The sequence below is a fragment of the Felis catus genome, chromosome C2 (assembly GCF_018350175.1).
Source record: "Felis catus isolate Fca126 chromosome C2, F.catus_Fca126_mat1.0, whole genome shotgun sequence".
Classification (NCBI taxonomy): Eukaryota; Metazoa; Chordata; class Mammalia; order Carnivora; family Felidae; genus Felis; species Felis catus.
In genome coordinates this window covers 16011403-16026168 of record NC_058376.1, presented here as the reverse complement: position 1 = coordinate 16026168, position 14766 = coordinate 16011403, and the positions used below count along the sequence as shown (strand labels likewise).

General features: G+C 38.4%; 1 protein-coding gene across 9 annotated transcripts in view; it reads left to right on the top strand.

Moving 5' to 3' along the window:
• The window catches only part of USP16 (ubiquitin specific peptidase 16), a 27445-nt gene extending 12679 nt beyond the window's left edge, over positions 1-14766 (top strand). For 7 of the 9 annotated variants that reach the window (XM_011285734.3, XM_003991492.5, XM_011285735.3 and 4 more), the window contains 11 exons: positions 59-189; positions 523-610; positions 1686-1764; positions 3549-3640; positions 4007-4063; positions 4969-5145; positions 6777-7440; positions 8525-8619; positions 9764-9850; positions 14071-14227; positions 14317-14766. In XM_011285734.3, coding sequence (XP_011284036.1) covers positions 59-189; positions 523-610; positions 1686-1764; positions 3549-3640; positions 4007-4063; positions 4969-5145; positions 6777-7440; positions 8525-8619; positions 9764-9850; positions 14071-14227; positions 14317-14441 — 1752 coding nt within the window. In that variant the 3' untranslated portion in view covers positions 14442-14766. Of the gene's footprint in view, positions 1-58; positions 190-522; positions 611-1685; positions 1765-3548; positions 3641-4006; positions 4064-4968; positions 5146-6776; positions 7441-8524; positions 8620-9763; positions 9851-12175; positions 12370-14070; positions 14228-14316 lie in introns of those variants that run through there. The other 2 variants (XR_002735812.2, XM_019839475.2) reach the window with 2 other exon arrangements.

The window sequence follows — 14766 nt, the reverse complement described above, 5'->3', positions numbered from 1 at the left end:
GTAAAATAAATGTTTCCAAAATTTGACTGAAGAAAGCAATTTTTATTCCCATATTCAGGAACCCTTAGAAATAAACCTTGAGCCTCCAGGCCCTCTTACTTTAGCCATGAGCCAGTTTCTTAATGAGATGCAAGAGACCAAAAAAGGAATCGTGACACCTAAAGAGCTCTTTTCTCAGGTCTGTAAAAAGTGAGTATCTGCCTTGATTCTGTTTTCAGTGCCTCAGTAAGATGCTGAGAATTAATATGAAAAACTCAGTAGCGTTAGAAGTCAACCCAGTAAATGTATTATAGTGTGGTTTATTTCTTTTGGATTAAAAAATATGAACTTTATGTGAGAATTAAATCTGCCAAGGATGTTGGTGAACTAAAGGGAAGTTTTGAGAAACTGCAACACTCTGAGATTTTGGATATGATCTTAAGATTTTTGTAAAAATAGTTTCATATTTTAAAAGACTCATCATTGCTTTTTTTCTTTCTTTTTTCTGTTTTGTTTTCTTTCTTTATCTTTTATTTTCTGTAGAGCAGTACGGTTTAAAGGCTATCAGCAGCAAGACAGCCAGGAGCTGCTTCGCTATTTATTGGATGGAATGAGAGCAGAAGAACAACAAGTTAGCATATTTCGACCCGTATATTTTATGATCCCATCTTCATTAACTCGTCTGTCATTTGAGGTCTTAAGGATTGTTAAAGCAATGAAAACTAGTTACTGAGGCCATCGTATTTAAAATTTTTTTTCTATACCAGTGTTTTCACCCAGTATGTTTTATCACTAGAATGAATGAAGAGAATTAGAAACGATTCTCCTTTTCATGATGCTCTGTTTTCCTTGCTGGTTAGGGCATTATTGTTCTTTGGGAGTTCTATCGTCCTAGCCTACACCAGAGAGCTCCAAAGCGTTGGAAAATGTTTCTCCCAAAACAGTTCCCAGTTGCAGCGCATTCCTACTCTTATTCTGAGTGTGATTTAACACAGCTTTTTGAATCTAGGAAGTGCGTTCGCTTTTAAGAGTCAGGGAGCATAGTTACATTTAGAAATTTCTGCAAATTGCCAGGATATAAAGTAAAGTATTGGGGGATGTTGAGTATAATTAATAAATGTAATAATAAGACTAGTGATAACAAGTGATAACTAATGATAATATTTAGTTTGCTCTTATTTTATGTCGAGCACTGTTCTCAGAATCTTATGTGCATTTCCTTACTTGGTCCTCACAACCTTTCTGTGAGGTAGATGCTGTTAATCATTTTCTCACTCCATAGATTGTGAAACTGGGATGTGGAAAAAGTGCATTACCTGGTTGAGGGTCACCCAGTAATGATGGCGCTTGGCTTTGAGGACCAGAGTCCCCTGTAGCTCTCATTTAAACAGTCTGCTTCTAGGACATGACATTTCAGTGGTCTTTCCAAAGGAGGTGGGCATGTGCTGAAAAGCTTTGGTTTGAATAGATTAAAATCCTGAAGTAAGACAGTGCCTTTGTTCAGGGGTTAGTGCTTGTTTTATAATTCTTTTTAGCTCCTTGAATTAATTTTGAAAATGTGGTTTTAGAAATACTATTTTTTATTCAGTAAGTTTGGGGAGCTAACTTGATCACTTTCTTGACTTGATTACATATTTTCTAAGGAAAACAAACTATAAACCTTTAAAAATTTAATAGTATATATATATCCATTTTATTACTTTTAGAGAGTGAGTAAAGGAATTCTTAAAGCATTTGGTAATTCTACTGAAAAATTGGATGAAGAACTAAAAAATAAAGTTAAAGGTAATGTCTGACTTTTTGAACTAAAACACTATAGTTGAATTCTTCTGTATCTTAGGACAAGATATTGGCACGTGTATTTCAAATTCACAGTTATTAACATACATTTTTCTTTATCACCATTGATTTAAAAAAATTATTCAGAATTCCAAGGGTGAATATTTTGGAAAAATTTAACTTTTGGTGTATTTTTATGCACTATTGTAGTGAAATTTTTAAAGGTAGAGCTAAGATGACATCACAGTTTTATATTCCAAAAGTTGACACAGTTGACCCTTGAACAATGCAGAGGTTAAGGGTACCAGTCCTTTCCCTGGCCATTCCCACACAGTCAAAAATCTACTTATATAACTTTGACTCTAAAAACTTAATTACTAATAGCTTACTGTTGACTGGAAGCCTTACTGATAAACAATAAAGTAACACATATTTTATGGGTAATATATATTATGTACTGTGTTCTTGTTCTTATAATAAAGGAAAGAATGTTATTAAAATCATAAGGAAGTTAAAATACGTTTTCAGTACTGTACTATATTTATTGAAAAGAATCGCACGTGGACCCGCACAGTTCAAACCCGTGTTGTTCGAAGGTCAACTGTATTTCTAATGAGCAGTGATATGTGAATTAGACTTGTCTGTGAGTTGTCAGTAGCTGGCTTATTAATTGTGGAACCAACTTTATTATTACTGTTTTGTGTGGCATTTAAAGGTTTAGGACAGATCAGTCCAACAGAACTTTTGTGATAATGGAACTCTTCCATATTTATGCTATCTGATATAGTAGCCACTGGCCACATGTGGCCATTTAACCCTTGAAATGTGACTAGGGTGACTGAGGAGCTAAATTTTTATTTTTATTTAATATTAATTTAAATTTAATATTCACAAGGTCTAGTGGCTACCATATTGTAAAGCACAGTTGTTTGTTTTTTTAAGTAGACTCCATGCCCAATGTGGGCCTTGAACTCTCACGACCCTGAGATCAAGAGTTGGATGCTCAACCAACTAATCCAGCCAGGCACACTTGTAAATCACAGTTTAGAATCAACACATAGCACCTGTTTGCCTCCTTGGTGTCCTTTAGGGCCAGGCCAGTGACAGAGAGAATCCTGCCCTGTTGGCACTATCTGTCATCAAGTGTGTTTCTGTACAAATGGGTACACCTGTCATTTGAATAAGGGTGATACATTTCTTGTGTTTAGAAAATTGGGTGACCAGGTAGTAAAATTGTCACCTTACACTAACTTACCAAGAAAACTTACCGAGATTATTTCTGGGAACATAGAAAAATCAAAAGAAAGATTTTGTCTGAAACATTTTCCTGATGGTTTTCTTGTGTTTTGTTTTGATTTTAAACGGAGTTCAGTCTTAGCGTTCATAAAACAAGTTACATGCATTTTCTCCTATGTTTGCTGCTGAATATTAGAATGGTAGAGCTAGAAGTGGTGTTGAATATCATGTAGCTTAGCCCCATCTGTTCATTTTACTAGTGGGGATATTGATAGATAGAAAGTCTCACTGACCTGCATGGTTTATTTTGCACTGACTAGATCTAGGGTGAGAACTTTTTCTTTTTACAAGACACGATTGTGTTACATTGTGTTTGTGCTCAAAATTGGAATATATCCTGCTGATGATAGCATAAAAATAAAAATTATAGTAATTATGAACAGAAAAAGCCTATGGGATCAGAATTAAAAATAAAATTTTAAAGTTAGGTAAGTAAATAGTTTTAACTTAGTTAGTTATATGAGGGTAATTGATAAACATTTTTCCCTTTATAGATTATGAAAAGAAAAAATCCGTACCAAGTTTTGTGGACCGCATCTTTGGTGGTGAACTAACTAGTACAATCATGTGTGATGAGTGCAGAACTGTAAGTTGCTGTGGTGTGGACTGGATCCACGCATTAAGATTAATGCAGTGTAGTTTGTGAGTTGTGTCCTTCAAAAACAGAAGTATCTAGTTTTATCTAGTTTAAGCTGTTCTTGGTTCAACTGCCTAAATCTGCATAGTTCTGTCCTGGGACTATGAACCCGCCCCTTAGATCTGAAAGGAGTTAGTTTAACATTTTAATTTATTTCCCCTAACCCTACGTTTTCAATGCTGTATAATTTTTCATTTTCTTAAGTCTTTATTTTAAAATGTCCCCCTCCCCCCATGATCTTACTATATAATGTCTAAAGTGAATCTTTTTCTTCTTTTTACTTTTTTTTTTTTTTTTTTTTTTGGGTTGGTTAAGGTCTCTTTGGTTCATGAATCTTTCCTTGATTTGTCTCTACCAGTTTTAGATGATCAGGTAAGACTTACTCAACTTATTTTACTTAAGTAGATTTTTTCCCCCTGTGTTAGATTTTATAACGGAAGCCTCGTCAATTTTTTTCCAAGTTTGTACATTTGCCCTTGTAGGAATTTTTAAACATATATTTAAGATAGAAGAATTTTAAAGATTTGAATAAAAATTAGGGTAAATATCTTTTTTTTAAAGAGGATAGTTGGTATGTCTAGAATTCTTTATAGATAATTAACTTGATTGGTATACATATAGGGAAGTGTTTTCTTCATATTAAAAGTTACTATTTCTTTTCATTATTTAAGAATAAACACAAATCCTTTAAAGTCTTCAGTTCATACACGTTAATAAGAGTATCTCAATTTTCAGCCATATCAATTTGGTTCCTATCAAGTAGTAGTTGGAGAAAAGAAAACACGTTATGAATGTTGGATAAATCATTATTCAAATTAATATGAATGAGGGGTCCCTTTAATCACTGTTACTTAGTGATTAAAGTCTTACCAAACTTACTTTATTTTCTCTTTTTCTAAAACTCTTTAACGTGGAAAGGAGAAAGATAAAAAGGGCTGCCTTAGTGGGACAAGTACATCACTGATAAACATGAAGTGCATTTAGAAACAGACACAGTTACAGTGTGATAGAGCATGTACCTAATAACATTCATTATATTCCTTTCTAGTTAACTTGCATGTAAAGTTGTCTTTTTTACTGTTTTGTTTGTTTGCTTGTTTTCTCAGTGTGTGAGGATTGCTTTCTGGTAATTGAGATGAATGAATTTTGTCTTGGATATATTTTCAAACATTGTGGAAAGTAAACGTAGTGTAAAATAGTAGAAAAATATTTAGGTAACATGAAATCTTTTCACCAAATAGTAGTTGTAAAATTTTATTTTTGGCCCATATTTTAAGAGTGGTAAGAAAAGTATAAATGATAAAAATTTGAAAAAGACGATGGAGGATGAAGATAAAGACAGCGAGGAAGAAAAAGATAATGACAGTTACATGAAAGAGAGGAATGACATTCCCTCAGGAACAAGTAAGCACTTACAGAAAAAAGCAAAGAAGCAAGCCAAAAAGCAAGCCAAGGTGGGTAACTGGGAAGAAAACTATGCTTTTCTAATTTTATATCTGCAACTGTTGCGTTTGAAGTCTGAGTGACTGAAAGAAAAGGTTGTGCTTTTTTGTTTTTTATCTTGCATTACTTGTGAGAACTTTTAAGAATTTTAGTTCATCTTAAACAATTTTTTGAGTTCTTAAAATTTAAAAATTTAAAAATCTCTAAAGATGTACAGTGAGAGGCCCCCACCAAGCCTGTCCTCTTACGACGTAGATGACCACTTACTTAGTTTCATACGTGTCCTTCCAAAGTTTTTTGGGAAATAGGATTAAATACAAATACGTAGTCTTGGTTTTTCCTGCTTTAAAAAATTATACACACTGTTCTGGACCTTGTGTTTTGTTTGTTTCTACTTAATTAGACTCTTGGAGATTTTTCTGCGTCAGGATACAAAGAGTCAGTTGTTTTAAACAGCTGTATGCTATTCTGTTTTATAGATGTAACCATAGTTCATTTAACTGCTCCTCTGTTGATTTAGGTTTGTAGTCTTTTGCTAGGTAATAACCTGTGCTCTGCAGGGAATAATCCTATACACCTGTCATCTGTAGGGCACATTTTGAGAAGAGGGATTGCATTTGTAATCTAACTGCCCTCCACAAAGGTTGTACCAATTTATATTTCCACCAGCAGCATACGAGACTTGCTGTTTCTCTTCATCCTCGACAGCAGTTATGTTCTATGACTTCTCCCAGTCTGATGGAAAATACTATCTCAGTGCAGTTTTATTTTCCATTTCGTTTAACATAAGTGAAGTATGTTTTTATGTTTGAGTCGTTTGTGTTCCCTTTCCTTTGCAGTATTGTCTTCTGTCCGTTCTCCATTTTTCTTTCATGGTTTAACTGTTTTTAGCCAAAACACATTGGAAAATGTGTCCTGCGTATTGTCCTTCAGTCGTCTGGAATTACACATTAGCCTCACAGGGACTGTCATTTTACCTAGAGTCTTCAGGCATTCCAGTGACAAGAGTGTGCTGAAATGCCTTCCCCTTCTGTGTGGAAATGGGCTGCAAATGGGAAATAAAATGCTTCTAGGAAGGAAGTCCTTTGTCGTCCTCTGTACATGAGGCTTCCTTGCTTCCTCCCCAATTTTGGGCTATTTGTTTCCTGGGATGTTCTCCTCCACCTGCCCAAAGCAGTCCTGTACTTGTGCATCCTTGAGTTTTCAGTTTGCTTTTTCTTCCCTCAGTGAACCTTTGACCCAATAATCATAACTCGCATGGGTATACCCATTCCTGTTGTGTGTAGAGTCAGACTCCCTGCTTGGTTCCATACTAGTCTGCTTGGGTGTAACAGTTACCGTCTCATCCACTGCTCTGTCTAGATCACTTCTCTTAGAGCACAGACCATGCCTTGCACAGTTTTATTTGCCCTGTGTAATAGTATTTTGATGATTGGTGATGGTTTATTCCTGCTTTAAATTAAAGAACTTTCTTCATAATTTCTTTGATCCCTGATAGTAAAGGAACTTTTAGGATCAGAATTCTGGGAATGAACTCTTCCTTATAAACTTATTTTGGATTGATAAGCAAGAAAACCTGATGTGGTACATGCATACTCTTTCTCTTCCTATTTTTAAAAAACGTTTTATGCTGTTTGCACAGAACCAACGAAGGCAACAAAAAATTCAAGGAAAAGTTCTTCATTTAAATGATATCTGTACCATCGACCATCCTGAAGATAATGAATGTGAGGTTGAAATGTCACTTCAGGGAGAAGTGGATGTTAAATCCAACCATATCTCAGAAGAGGAAATCACACATAAAGAATATTGCGTTAATCAGAAAGATTTGAATGGCCAAGAAAAAATGATAGAAAATAAAACTGACAATCAAAAATCCACAGAGGAAGTAGATATGAGAAATGTCAACATGGATAATGATTTGGAGGGTCTGGCCTCTTCTCCCACTGAATGTCCTAGGAAATTAAATGGTGCCTATCTGACAGAAGGGAGCAGTGGAGAAGTGGACATTTCCAGTGGTTTCAAAAACCTTAACTTGAATGCTGCTCTTCGACCTGATGAAATAAATATAGAGATTCTGAATGAGAGTCATTCTCCTGGGACCAAGGTATATGAAGTTGTAAACGAAGATCCAGAAACTGCTTTCTGTACTCTTGCAAACAGGGAAGCTTTCCATACTGATGAATGTTCAATCCAACATTGTTTATATCAGTTCACCCGAAACGAGAAACTTCGAGATGCAAATAAACTGCTTTGTGAAGTATGCACCCGGAGACAGTATAGTGGACCAAAGGCAAACGTAAAAGGTATTTGGAGTCTCTCACTGAAAGTGAAATTCATGTTCAGGGGCCCGTTTTGCACTGCATAGGTAGAGTACTGCTATTGTAGTTGTATCAGGATTTGGATGGCATCTGGAAGTTCCTTCTCCTGTGTAAATATTTTGGTAGAAGGATAGACAAACAGATTGAAGTGGCTGATGCTGTGTGGCAGCCTGACAGCAGATAGAGCGGGACAGTTCGCTCTCCAGCACCTCTTTCTGTGGCCAAATTATCCCCCTGGGATTTATCACAACAGGGTCCTTACCCTTACAGATAGTGGCTACTGCTTTGCATCCTCAGTTTCCTGTCAGCATTTGTGATGGCCCTCATCTCCTTTGTATCCAGGAAGCTTCACTTCATCAGTGTACTCATGAGCTATGCCCAGTGCCAGGTACTGGGAGGACAGTGCTTTCTTCTAACCTCCCTCAAATATACAGCAGAAAAATACTGACAATTCCCTTTCTCCCCAACACCCCCCCCCCTTTTTTTGAGCTTGAGTAAGTGGGGTAAGGCGGGATTGTGGATTCCTAAGGATTCTTCCTAGAGTTGTTGAAACATTTTAAAGGTCTAGTTTTTTATTTATTTGCATGTCAATACAAATAGTAAATTGTGTTGATTTTATAGCAGTTCTGTTCGCCTTAGAGCAGACATCAGCAAACTGTTGTCCACAGGCCAAGTTTGGTCTGCCATCTGTTTTTGTATGGGGTCTAGACGTGTTTTTATTGATGAACATTTGAAAGTGATCTGATGGTAGTACTAAGTATGAGCCCCAATTAAATGGTATCTGTCCAAAAATGATTTCATTTTTTCCCTCAGTAGACTGTAGTCGTACTCATTTGTTACTATATTTAGAATTACATCAGTGAAAAGTTGTGGAAATTTTTACTGATACCTACAACATATACTTAATTTTGCCTCTTGGTCCACAAAGCCCAAAATATTTATTATCTGGCCCTTTCCAGAAAGTTTAAAGATGATTGCTTGAGATGTTTGAAATGATTTTATAGTAAATGTGAATGCTTTAGAAATCTAAAACCATTTCCACACTGCTAAAATTTCTTTTTTTCTTTAGGTGAAAGGAAACATGTTTATACCAATGCCAAAAAGCAGATGCTAATCTCTCTTGCTCCTCCTGTTCTCACTCTCCATTTAAAGAGATTTCAGCAGGTACCCTTTTGTTACCTCAAATTTGTTTTAAATATTTAATGCTTTATTTGTTACTGTCTCACTATATTCCTGTGTTTCTTTGGTTTTCTGTTATTTCTTAATTCTAACTTTCAAAAAAGTAGGGAAGTAAGAAATATATACGGGTGTGACAAAAGCTTAGATGAAGATACCCGTCAAGGTGGAGGAGAAACTTAGGCACAATCCTTCCTCAGTTTTACTAGAATTCATGTTGCTCTTTTTAGTAAAATTAGTATCTCACTCTATCCTTAATTTCAGGTTAAAAAAAAAAAGCCCAGTGTACTAGCTGTATTTCACAGTTAAGAAATTAGTGCTATTTTTCTGTTGTGTGTGTGGTACGTTCTTTGTACTGACCCTTGATAAAAAGACATCGATACCTTGGATTTTCATCATTTTGGTGACCCTGTTTTTTTCTGGAAGACTTTTACTGTAAGCAGTACAAGTTTTAAACTCAGTTCCAAATTTCCAAAGAACCTTAAGAATGTATTCCCTCCTGTGGTTGTTATATGGGTTTGAGTAATTGGGTCGGTGTCTCTGAAATAAGCACTAAGCTTGGGTAGGGAGGGAGGCTCGAGAGGATGTGTTGTACAGGAAAGTATTTTCCAGTTGTTGAGTTTTAAGCACTTAAAACCTCTGTTCTAATGTGGCTTTTCTGGATGGCTAAAGCAGAAACACTGAGAATTTTCTCATGGGAGTAGATTTTTTTTTTTTCTTAAGTTTATTTAATCTAAGTTTATTTACTTAGAGAGCATGTATGCATGCTTGGGAGGAGCAGAGAGAGAGGGAATCCCAAGCAAGTTCTGCACTGACAGCGCAGAGCCTGAGGCGGGGCTCGAACCCACAAACCACGAGATCATGATCTGAATTGAAATCAAGAGTTGGATGCTTAACCGACTGAGCCCATGTGCCCTGGGAGCAGCTTTCTTAATCTGTTGGGGTGTGGGGTGTGTGTTTGGTGTGCACTTCGCAAAAATCATTTAGTGGTCAGAAAGAAAAGAGTCTCCTGAGAAGACTGAGCTAGGGTTTGATGCTGGTGTTCTTTTGTGCATTGGGGTGGGAGTACGGTTTACTTAATGTGTACAGCTTTTCTAGGAAAATAACTCAATCTGTTGTCTCTCTTTTTTAGGCTGGTTTTAACCTACGCAAAGTTAACAAACACATAAAATTTCCAGAAATCTTAGATTTGGCTCCTTTTTGTACCCTTAAATGTAAGGTAGGTGAAAGTGGTCTTTTTGGGAAAATGCTTTAAAGGGAAATCATAGCTTATTTACCAGATACTCCCAACAGTAACTCACTGAAGTATGAGGTTGATAAGAATGAATAGACTGGGTCTTTGATCTTTGTACCATTACAATTTCAAGATCTGTGATGAATCATTTGGAACATTACTAGGTTGTTAATTTCAGTTAATTTTTTGAATCTCTATTAATTGTGGCAGACATTGTCTTGGGAGCTGACGGCACAAAACTAAAGATCAGCAGATACATTAAGTAATTTCAGTTAAAAGAAATTTTTTTTTTTGGGGGCACCTGGGTGGCGCAGTCGGTTAAGCGTCCGACTTCAGCCAGGTCACGATCTCGCGGTCTGTGAGTTTGAGCCCCGCGTCAGGCTCTGGGCTGATGGCTCAGAGCCTGGAGCCTGTTTCCGATTCTGTGTCTCCCTCTCTCTCTGCCCCTCCCCCATTCATGCTCTGTCTCTCTCTGTCCCCCCCAAAAAAATAAATAAACGTTGAAAAAAAAAATTAAAAAAAAATTTTTTTTAATGTTTATTTGTTTTTGATAGCAAGCAGGGGAGAGGGAGAGAGAGGGAGACACAGGATCCAAAGTAGGCTACAGTCTCTGAGCTGTCAGCACAGAGCCCAATGTGGGGCTCGAACCACAAACTGCAAGATCATGACCTAAGCCGAAGTCAGAGGCTTAACTGACTGAGCCACCCAGGCGCCCCAAGTAATTTCAGTTTAATATGGTTGAGTGTTATAGACACAGAGCGGGGGTAGTATGCACTTAACCCCAGTATGTTGGTGGTTCAGGAAATGCTCTGTGAAGTAGACCACACCTTAACCACTCTTTACAGGAGTAAGAGTTAGTGTGATGGGTCAAGAGGAAATTCAGTTTTCCAGGCAGAGGGACCAGCCAGAGCAAAGACAAGTAAAATGACATGGTGGGGGCTAGGGACTAGCAGTAGAAGCAGTTGTAGAGCTTCTGGTACAAAGCTAGGGAATGTTGGGAGGTGAAGCCAGAGCAGTGAGATGCAATGAGGTTTGGAAGATTATCATGGTGAGCAACTTGGGCTTTATTAGGTATGCAGTGGGGTGCCACTGAAGAGTTTAAAGCAGTGGGGTGACAGCCAGATCTGTGTTATTATACGAGTTACTTGCTGAAGCATGGAAGTTGGATTTTAGGCAGGAGCTCTCTAGTTTGTAGGCTGTTGAATTAATTTAGTCAATAGATGGTGAGAGCTTAATTTAGGATAGGAGAGGGCAAGCTTGAAAGAATATTTCATGGGGTAAAATTATCCAGACTCATGACTTATACAGGCTCTGGAAGCTGAGGAAGAGGCCTTGAAATGGATGGTAAGGGTACACAAAAAAGAGTTGAGCATGATTCCTGAGGCCTGGCTTGAGTGATGAGGCATTTGGTAGATGGGAGTACCATTCATTGAGGTAGGAAATACAGGAAGAACAGGTTGGGAGGTAGAGAAAGGATAATGAATTTGGTTTTAGATACACTGAGTTTCAGGTATTTTTGAAATACTCAGGGGGACACATTTAGATGTGCATGTCTGAGGCTCAGGGCAGAGAGGTCAGGTCTGGAGATAAAGATTTGGAAATCAGTACATAGGTGATGGTTAAAACTATGAGGCTAGGATCCCCTGTGTAGAGCATGGAGAAAGAGAAGAGATGGTTAATGACAACTCTGGTGAGCATAGGGGTGTAAGAGGCATATGTAGAAGAGGAGGACACCACCAACGATCTTGACAGATCTCTGTGTTGAAGAATTTGGACAATTGGAGAAGCTGTAGGATTATATTCGGATTTCAAATGCTTCAGTATAAACAATAATTTGTGTGCAGAATTTGAAATGATAGAAATTCTCCTATCCTCCCTCCCAACTTAAAATTTTAAAATTCTCCAAGAAAGGTATTTCAGAGCTGGTGGGCAGAGTGAATTGTAATTGTTTTTATATTATCTCCATGGTGCAGGGCCACTTTTGCCAGTAAGCAGAAATACCTTTGGTTGGATTAGTTTGAACACAAGGGTATTAGGAATCCATTGTTTGCCTACATTGTCCTGCGCTCAAGCTTAAGGGAGAAGACTGGGTGGCCTCAAGTGTCAGCATATCAGAGAAAAAGATCTAGAAAGTATTTGTGGATTAGAAGGTATAGAGGTCATGGTAAAATTTTTAAGAAGTATTGGTGACTTCAGTGGATTGAGCAATGAATGACAATATTGGAAATAAAGCATATAGGTATGTTTGAGGCATTGTTGAAAAGGAAAAGTGGTAGATCAAGTTTTTTTTTTTTTTTTTTTTTTTTTAAGTCTGGGAAACTTAGGTGCGTTTGCAGAGCAAGAGGAAAATCTAGAAGTTAAAGATACAGAAAAGAGAGGTTTGACTGAGCAAGACCCTGGAGGAAGCCAGAAGGGCGGGGATGAGGACACTAAGTTGGACTGTTGTTTCCGAACAAAAGGGACAGGATACTTCATCTTCCTGAGAATGGGCAACTTATGGTTGGGTAGGTTTTATCTGTTTTCCTGAAGTGGGAGGTGAGGTCAGCTGCAGAGAATAATAAAGGTGATAAGGAGAGGCTATAGGAGTGGTTAAAGACTGGGCCCGTTGCTGTGAAGGATAGCTGTGGAACTAAAGAGCTAACTAGGGAACAGGTTCCAAGATTAGACAGTCACATGGGGGACCCTGATGAGTCCTCAGTGAGTTTACCAATCTGCAGGGATATGTAATTTTGCTTTCTGGCAATAGCAGCTGTTTGGGTGTGTGGTTGGGAAGGCTCATCGTAGGATTCAGAAAGGAGTTTTGTTTTAATTAAAAAAAAATTTTTTTTAATGTTTATTTATTATTGAGAGACAGAGACAGAGCAGAAACACAGGAGGGGCAGAGAGAGAGGGAGACACAGAATCGGAAGCAGGCTCCAGGCTCTGAGCTGTCAGCACAGAGCCTGATGTGGGGCTCGAACTCACGGACCGTGAGATCACGACCTGAGCCAAAGTAGACGCTGGACCAACTGAGCCACCCAGCCGCCCCTGGAGTTTTATGATCAGTGTGCTGGCAAGGCTGGTGGTGGGTGTTAAGAGAGATTATTTGTAAGACTGATACACATGGTTCAAGTTCTCCAGCTTTAATATGCATGTCCTTTGGGCATCAGTAGGTCTTGGGTGGGGGTCTAAGATTCTGCATTTCTAATAAGCCCTCAGGTAAATGCCGACACTGCCGTTCTGTTGCCATCTTGAGCAGTGAAGACAGACCTAATAGGGGAATGAGGCCAAGAGAGGCTTCCTCGGCCAGGAGAAAGTGAGGACTCCAGGATCCAGTTAGGTTAGAGAGAGGGGAGATCGGTGAGAGGAGAACTGGAAGAGCGGAAGCCTTGTGAACGGAGACTAGAAAAGTGGGAAGACTTGAAGTTGAACAGTTCTGGGTGAGGATCGAGTGCAGAATATAGGCCTGGCACTTAAAGTGGGATGGCAGGAGAAATCCTGAGAAGCTCACTGAAGGACAACTGAAGTCCCTAAGGAAGCAGACAGGACTTGGAGTGAAGGATGAAGTTCTTCTGTGAAGAGGGGGCCACAGATTAAAGAGACAACAGTATTATTGACGGATAATGATGCCCATTCAGGGGGACTTTTTACAAGAGAACCTAAGTGGAATAGTTGTCTGAAAGCAGCCCCAGCTCAGAGAATGCCTGTCCTTGTCACCAGTCAACCCTGTAGCATATGGGGTCTTAAAAGAATAAGCAGCCTCCACCATCTAGCTAGCGGAAGTGAACCCTTGAGAAGCCAAATCTCTGAGGAACGTTTGTAAACATAAGGGGTGGTTGGGGCACGACTTAAACGCGATCCTCTTGCTGTTAAAGGCTTACAGTCTCGGCAGGAACTGGAACGATAGAGCTGTTAAGGTATTTCGCAATTATCAGAGCCCAGGACTCCTATGGAAACTGGCAAGTTCGGTTACTGAAGTATCTGGGCCGGGAAGCTGCAATTGAGGCAAGTGGCCTCTGGTTTGTGATTCTGGCAGACCGCAACGGTGACTTTCTAATAAAAACCTAAGTGTGACACTACTCTGTAGGGGGAAAATAGTAGTCAAGGCCAGACTCATGAATGATTTTACATTCTCAAAGGTTAGAAAGCCTTCGCTTAAATTATCTTGCCCGTGGCATCTATAAACGGGACTAGAACTAACTTCTGAATTCTCTTCATTTTGAAAGAATGTCGCCGAAGAAAACACAAGGGTACTTTATTCCTTATATGGAGTCGTTGAACACAGTGGCACCATGAGGTCAGGGCATTATACTGCCTATGCAAAGGCAAGAGCTGCCAACAGTCACCTCTCTAATCTTGTTCTCCACGGTGATATTCCACAAGGTAGGAGGGCGTGGGAAATTCTGGCATTCAGAGGATTATGGCCAAACCAAAAAATAACGGAACTTCCCATTTATGTTTTCTCCTGACAGATTTTGAAATGCAGTCAACCAAAGGGCAGTGGTTTCACATCAGTGACACGCATGTGCAAGCTGTGCCGACAACTAAAGTCCTGAACTCACAGGCGTACCTCCTATTTTATGAGAGAGTACTATAATCGTTTCAAAAAGTGCTTTCTCCACAAACAAGTTTATAGCTTTTAAAGTGGCTCTAATTAATAATAAGCGAAGACTGACTGTAAAATCATGTTTAATAAAGAAGCGAAGACTCTAAGATCATGTTCACTTAAATACATGCCAGAAGAAATGTTTATTAAAATATTGAAGGGAAAATACCTAAAAATTTACAATGGTTTTGTATTGTCATAGTGGTTTTTATTCTTGCTTCCAGTTTCTGGAAAGGATTTTGAACCCCAGTCCTCTGTGCTTAAGTATGTCTGGTTGACGGGTTGTAACACATCAATAAATCGACTTACCCCCAAA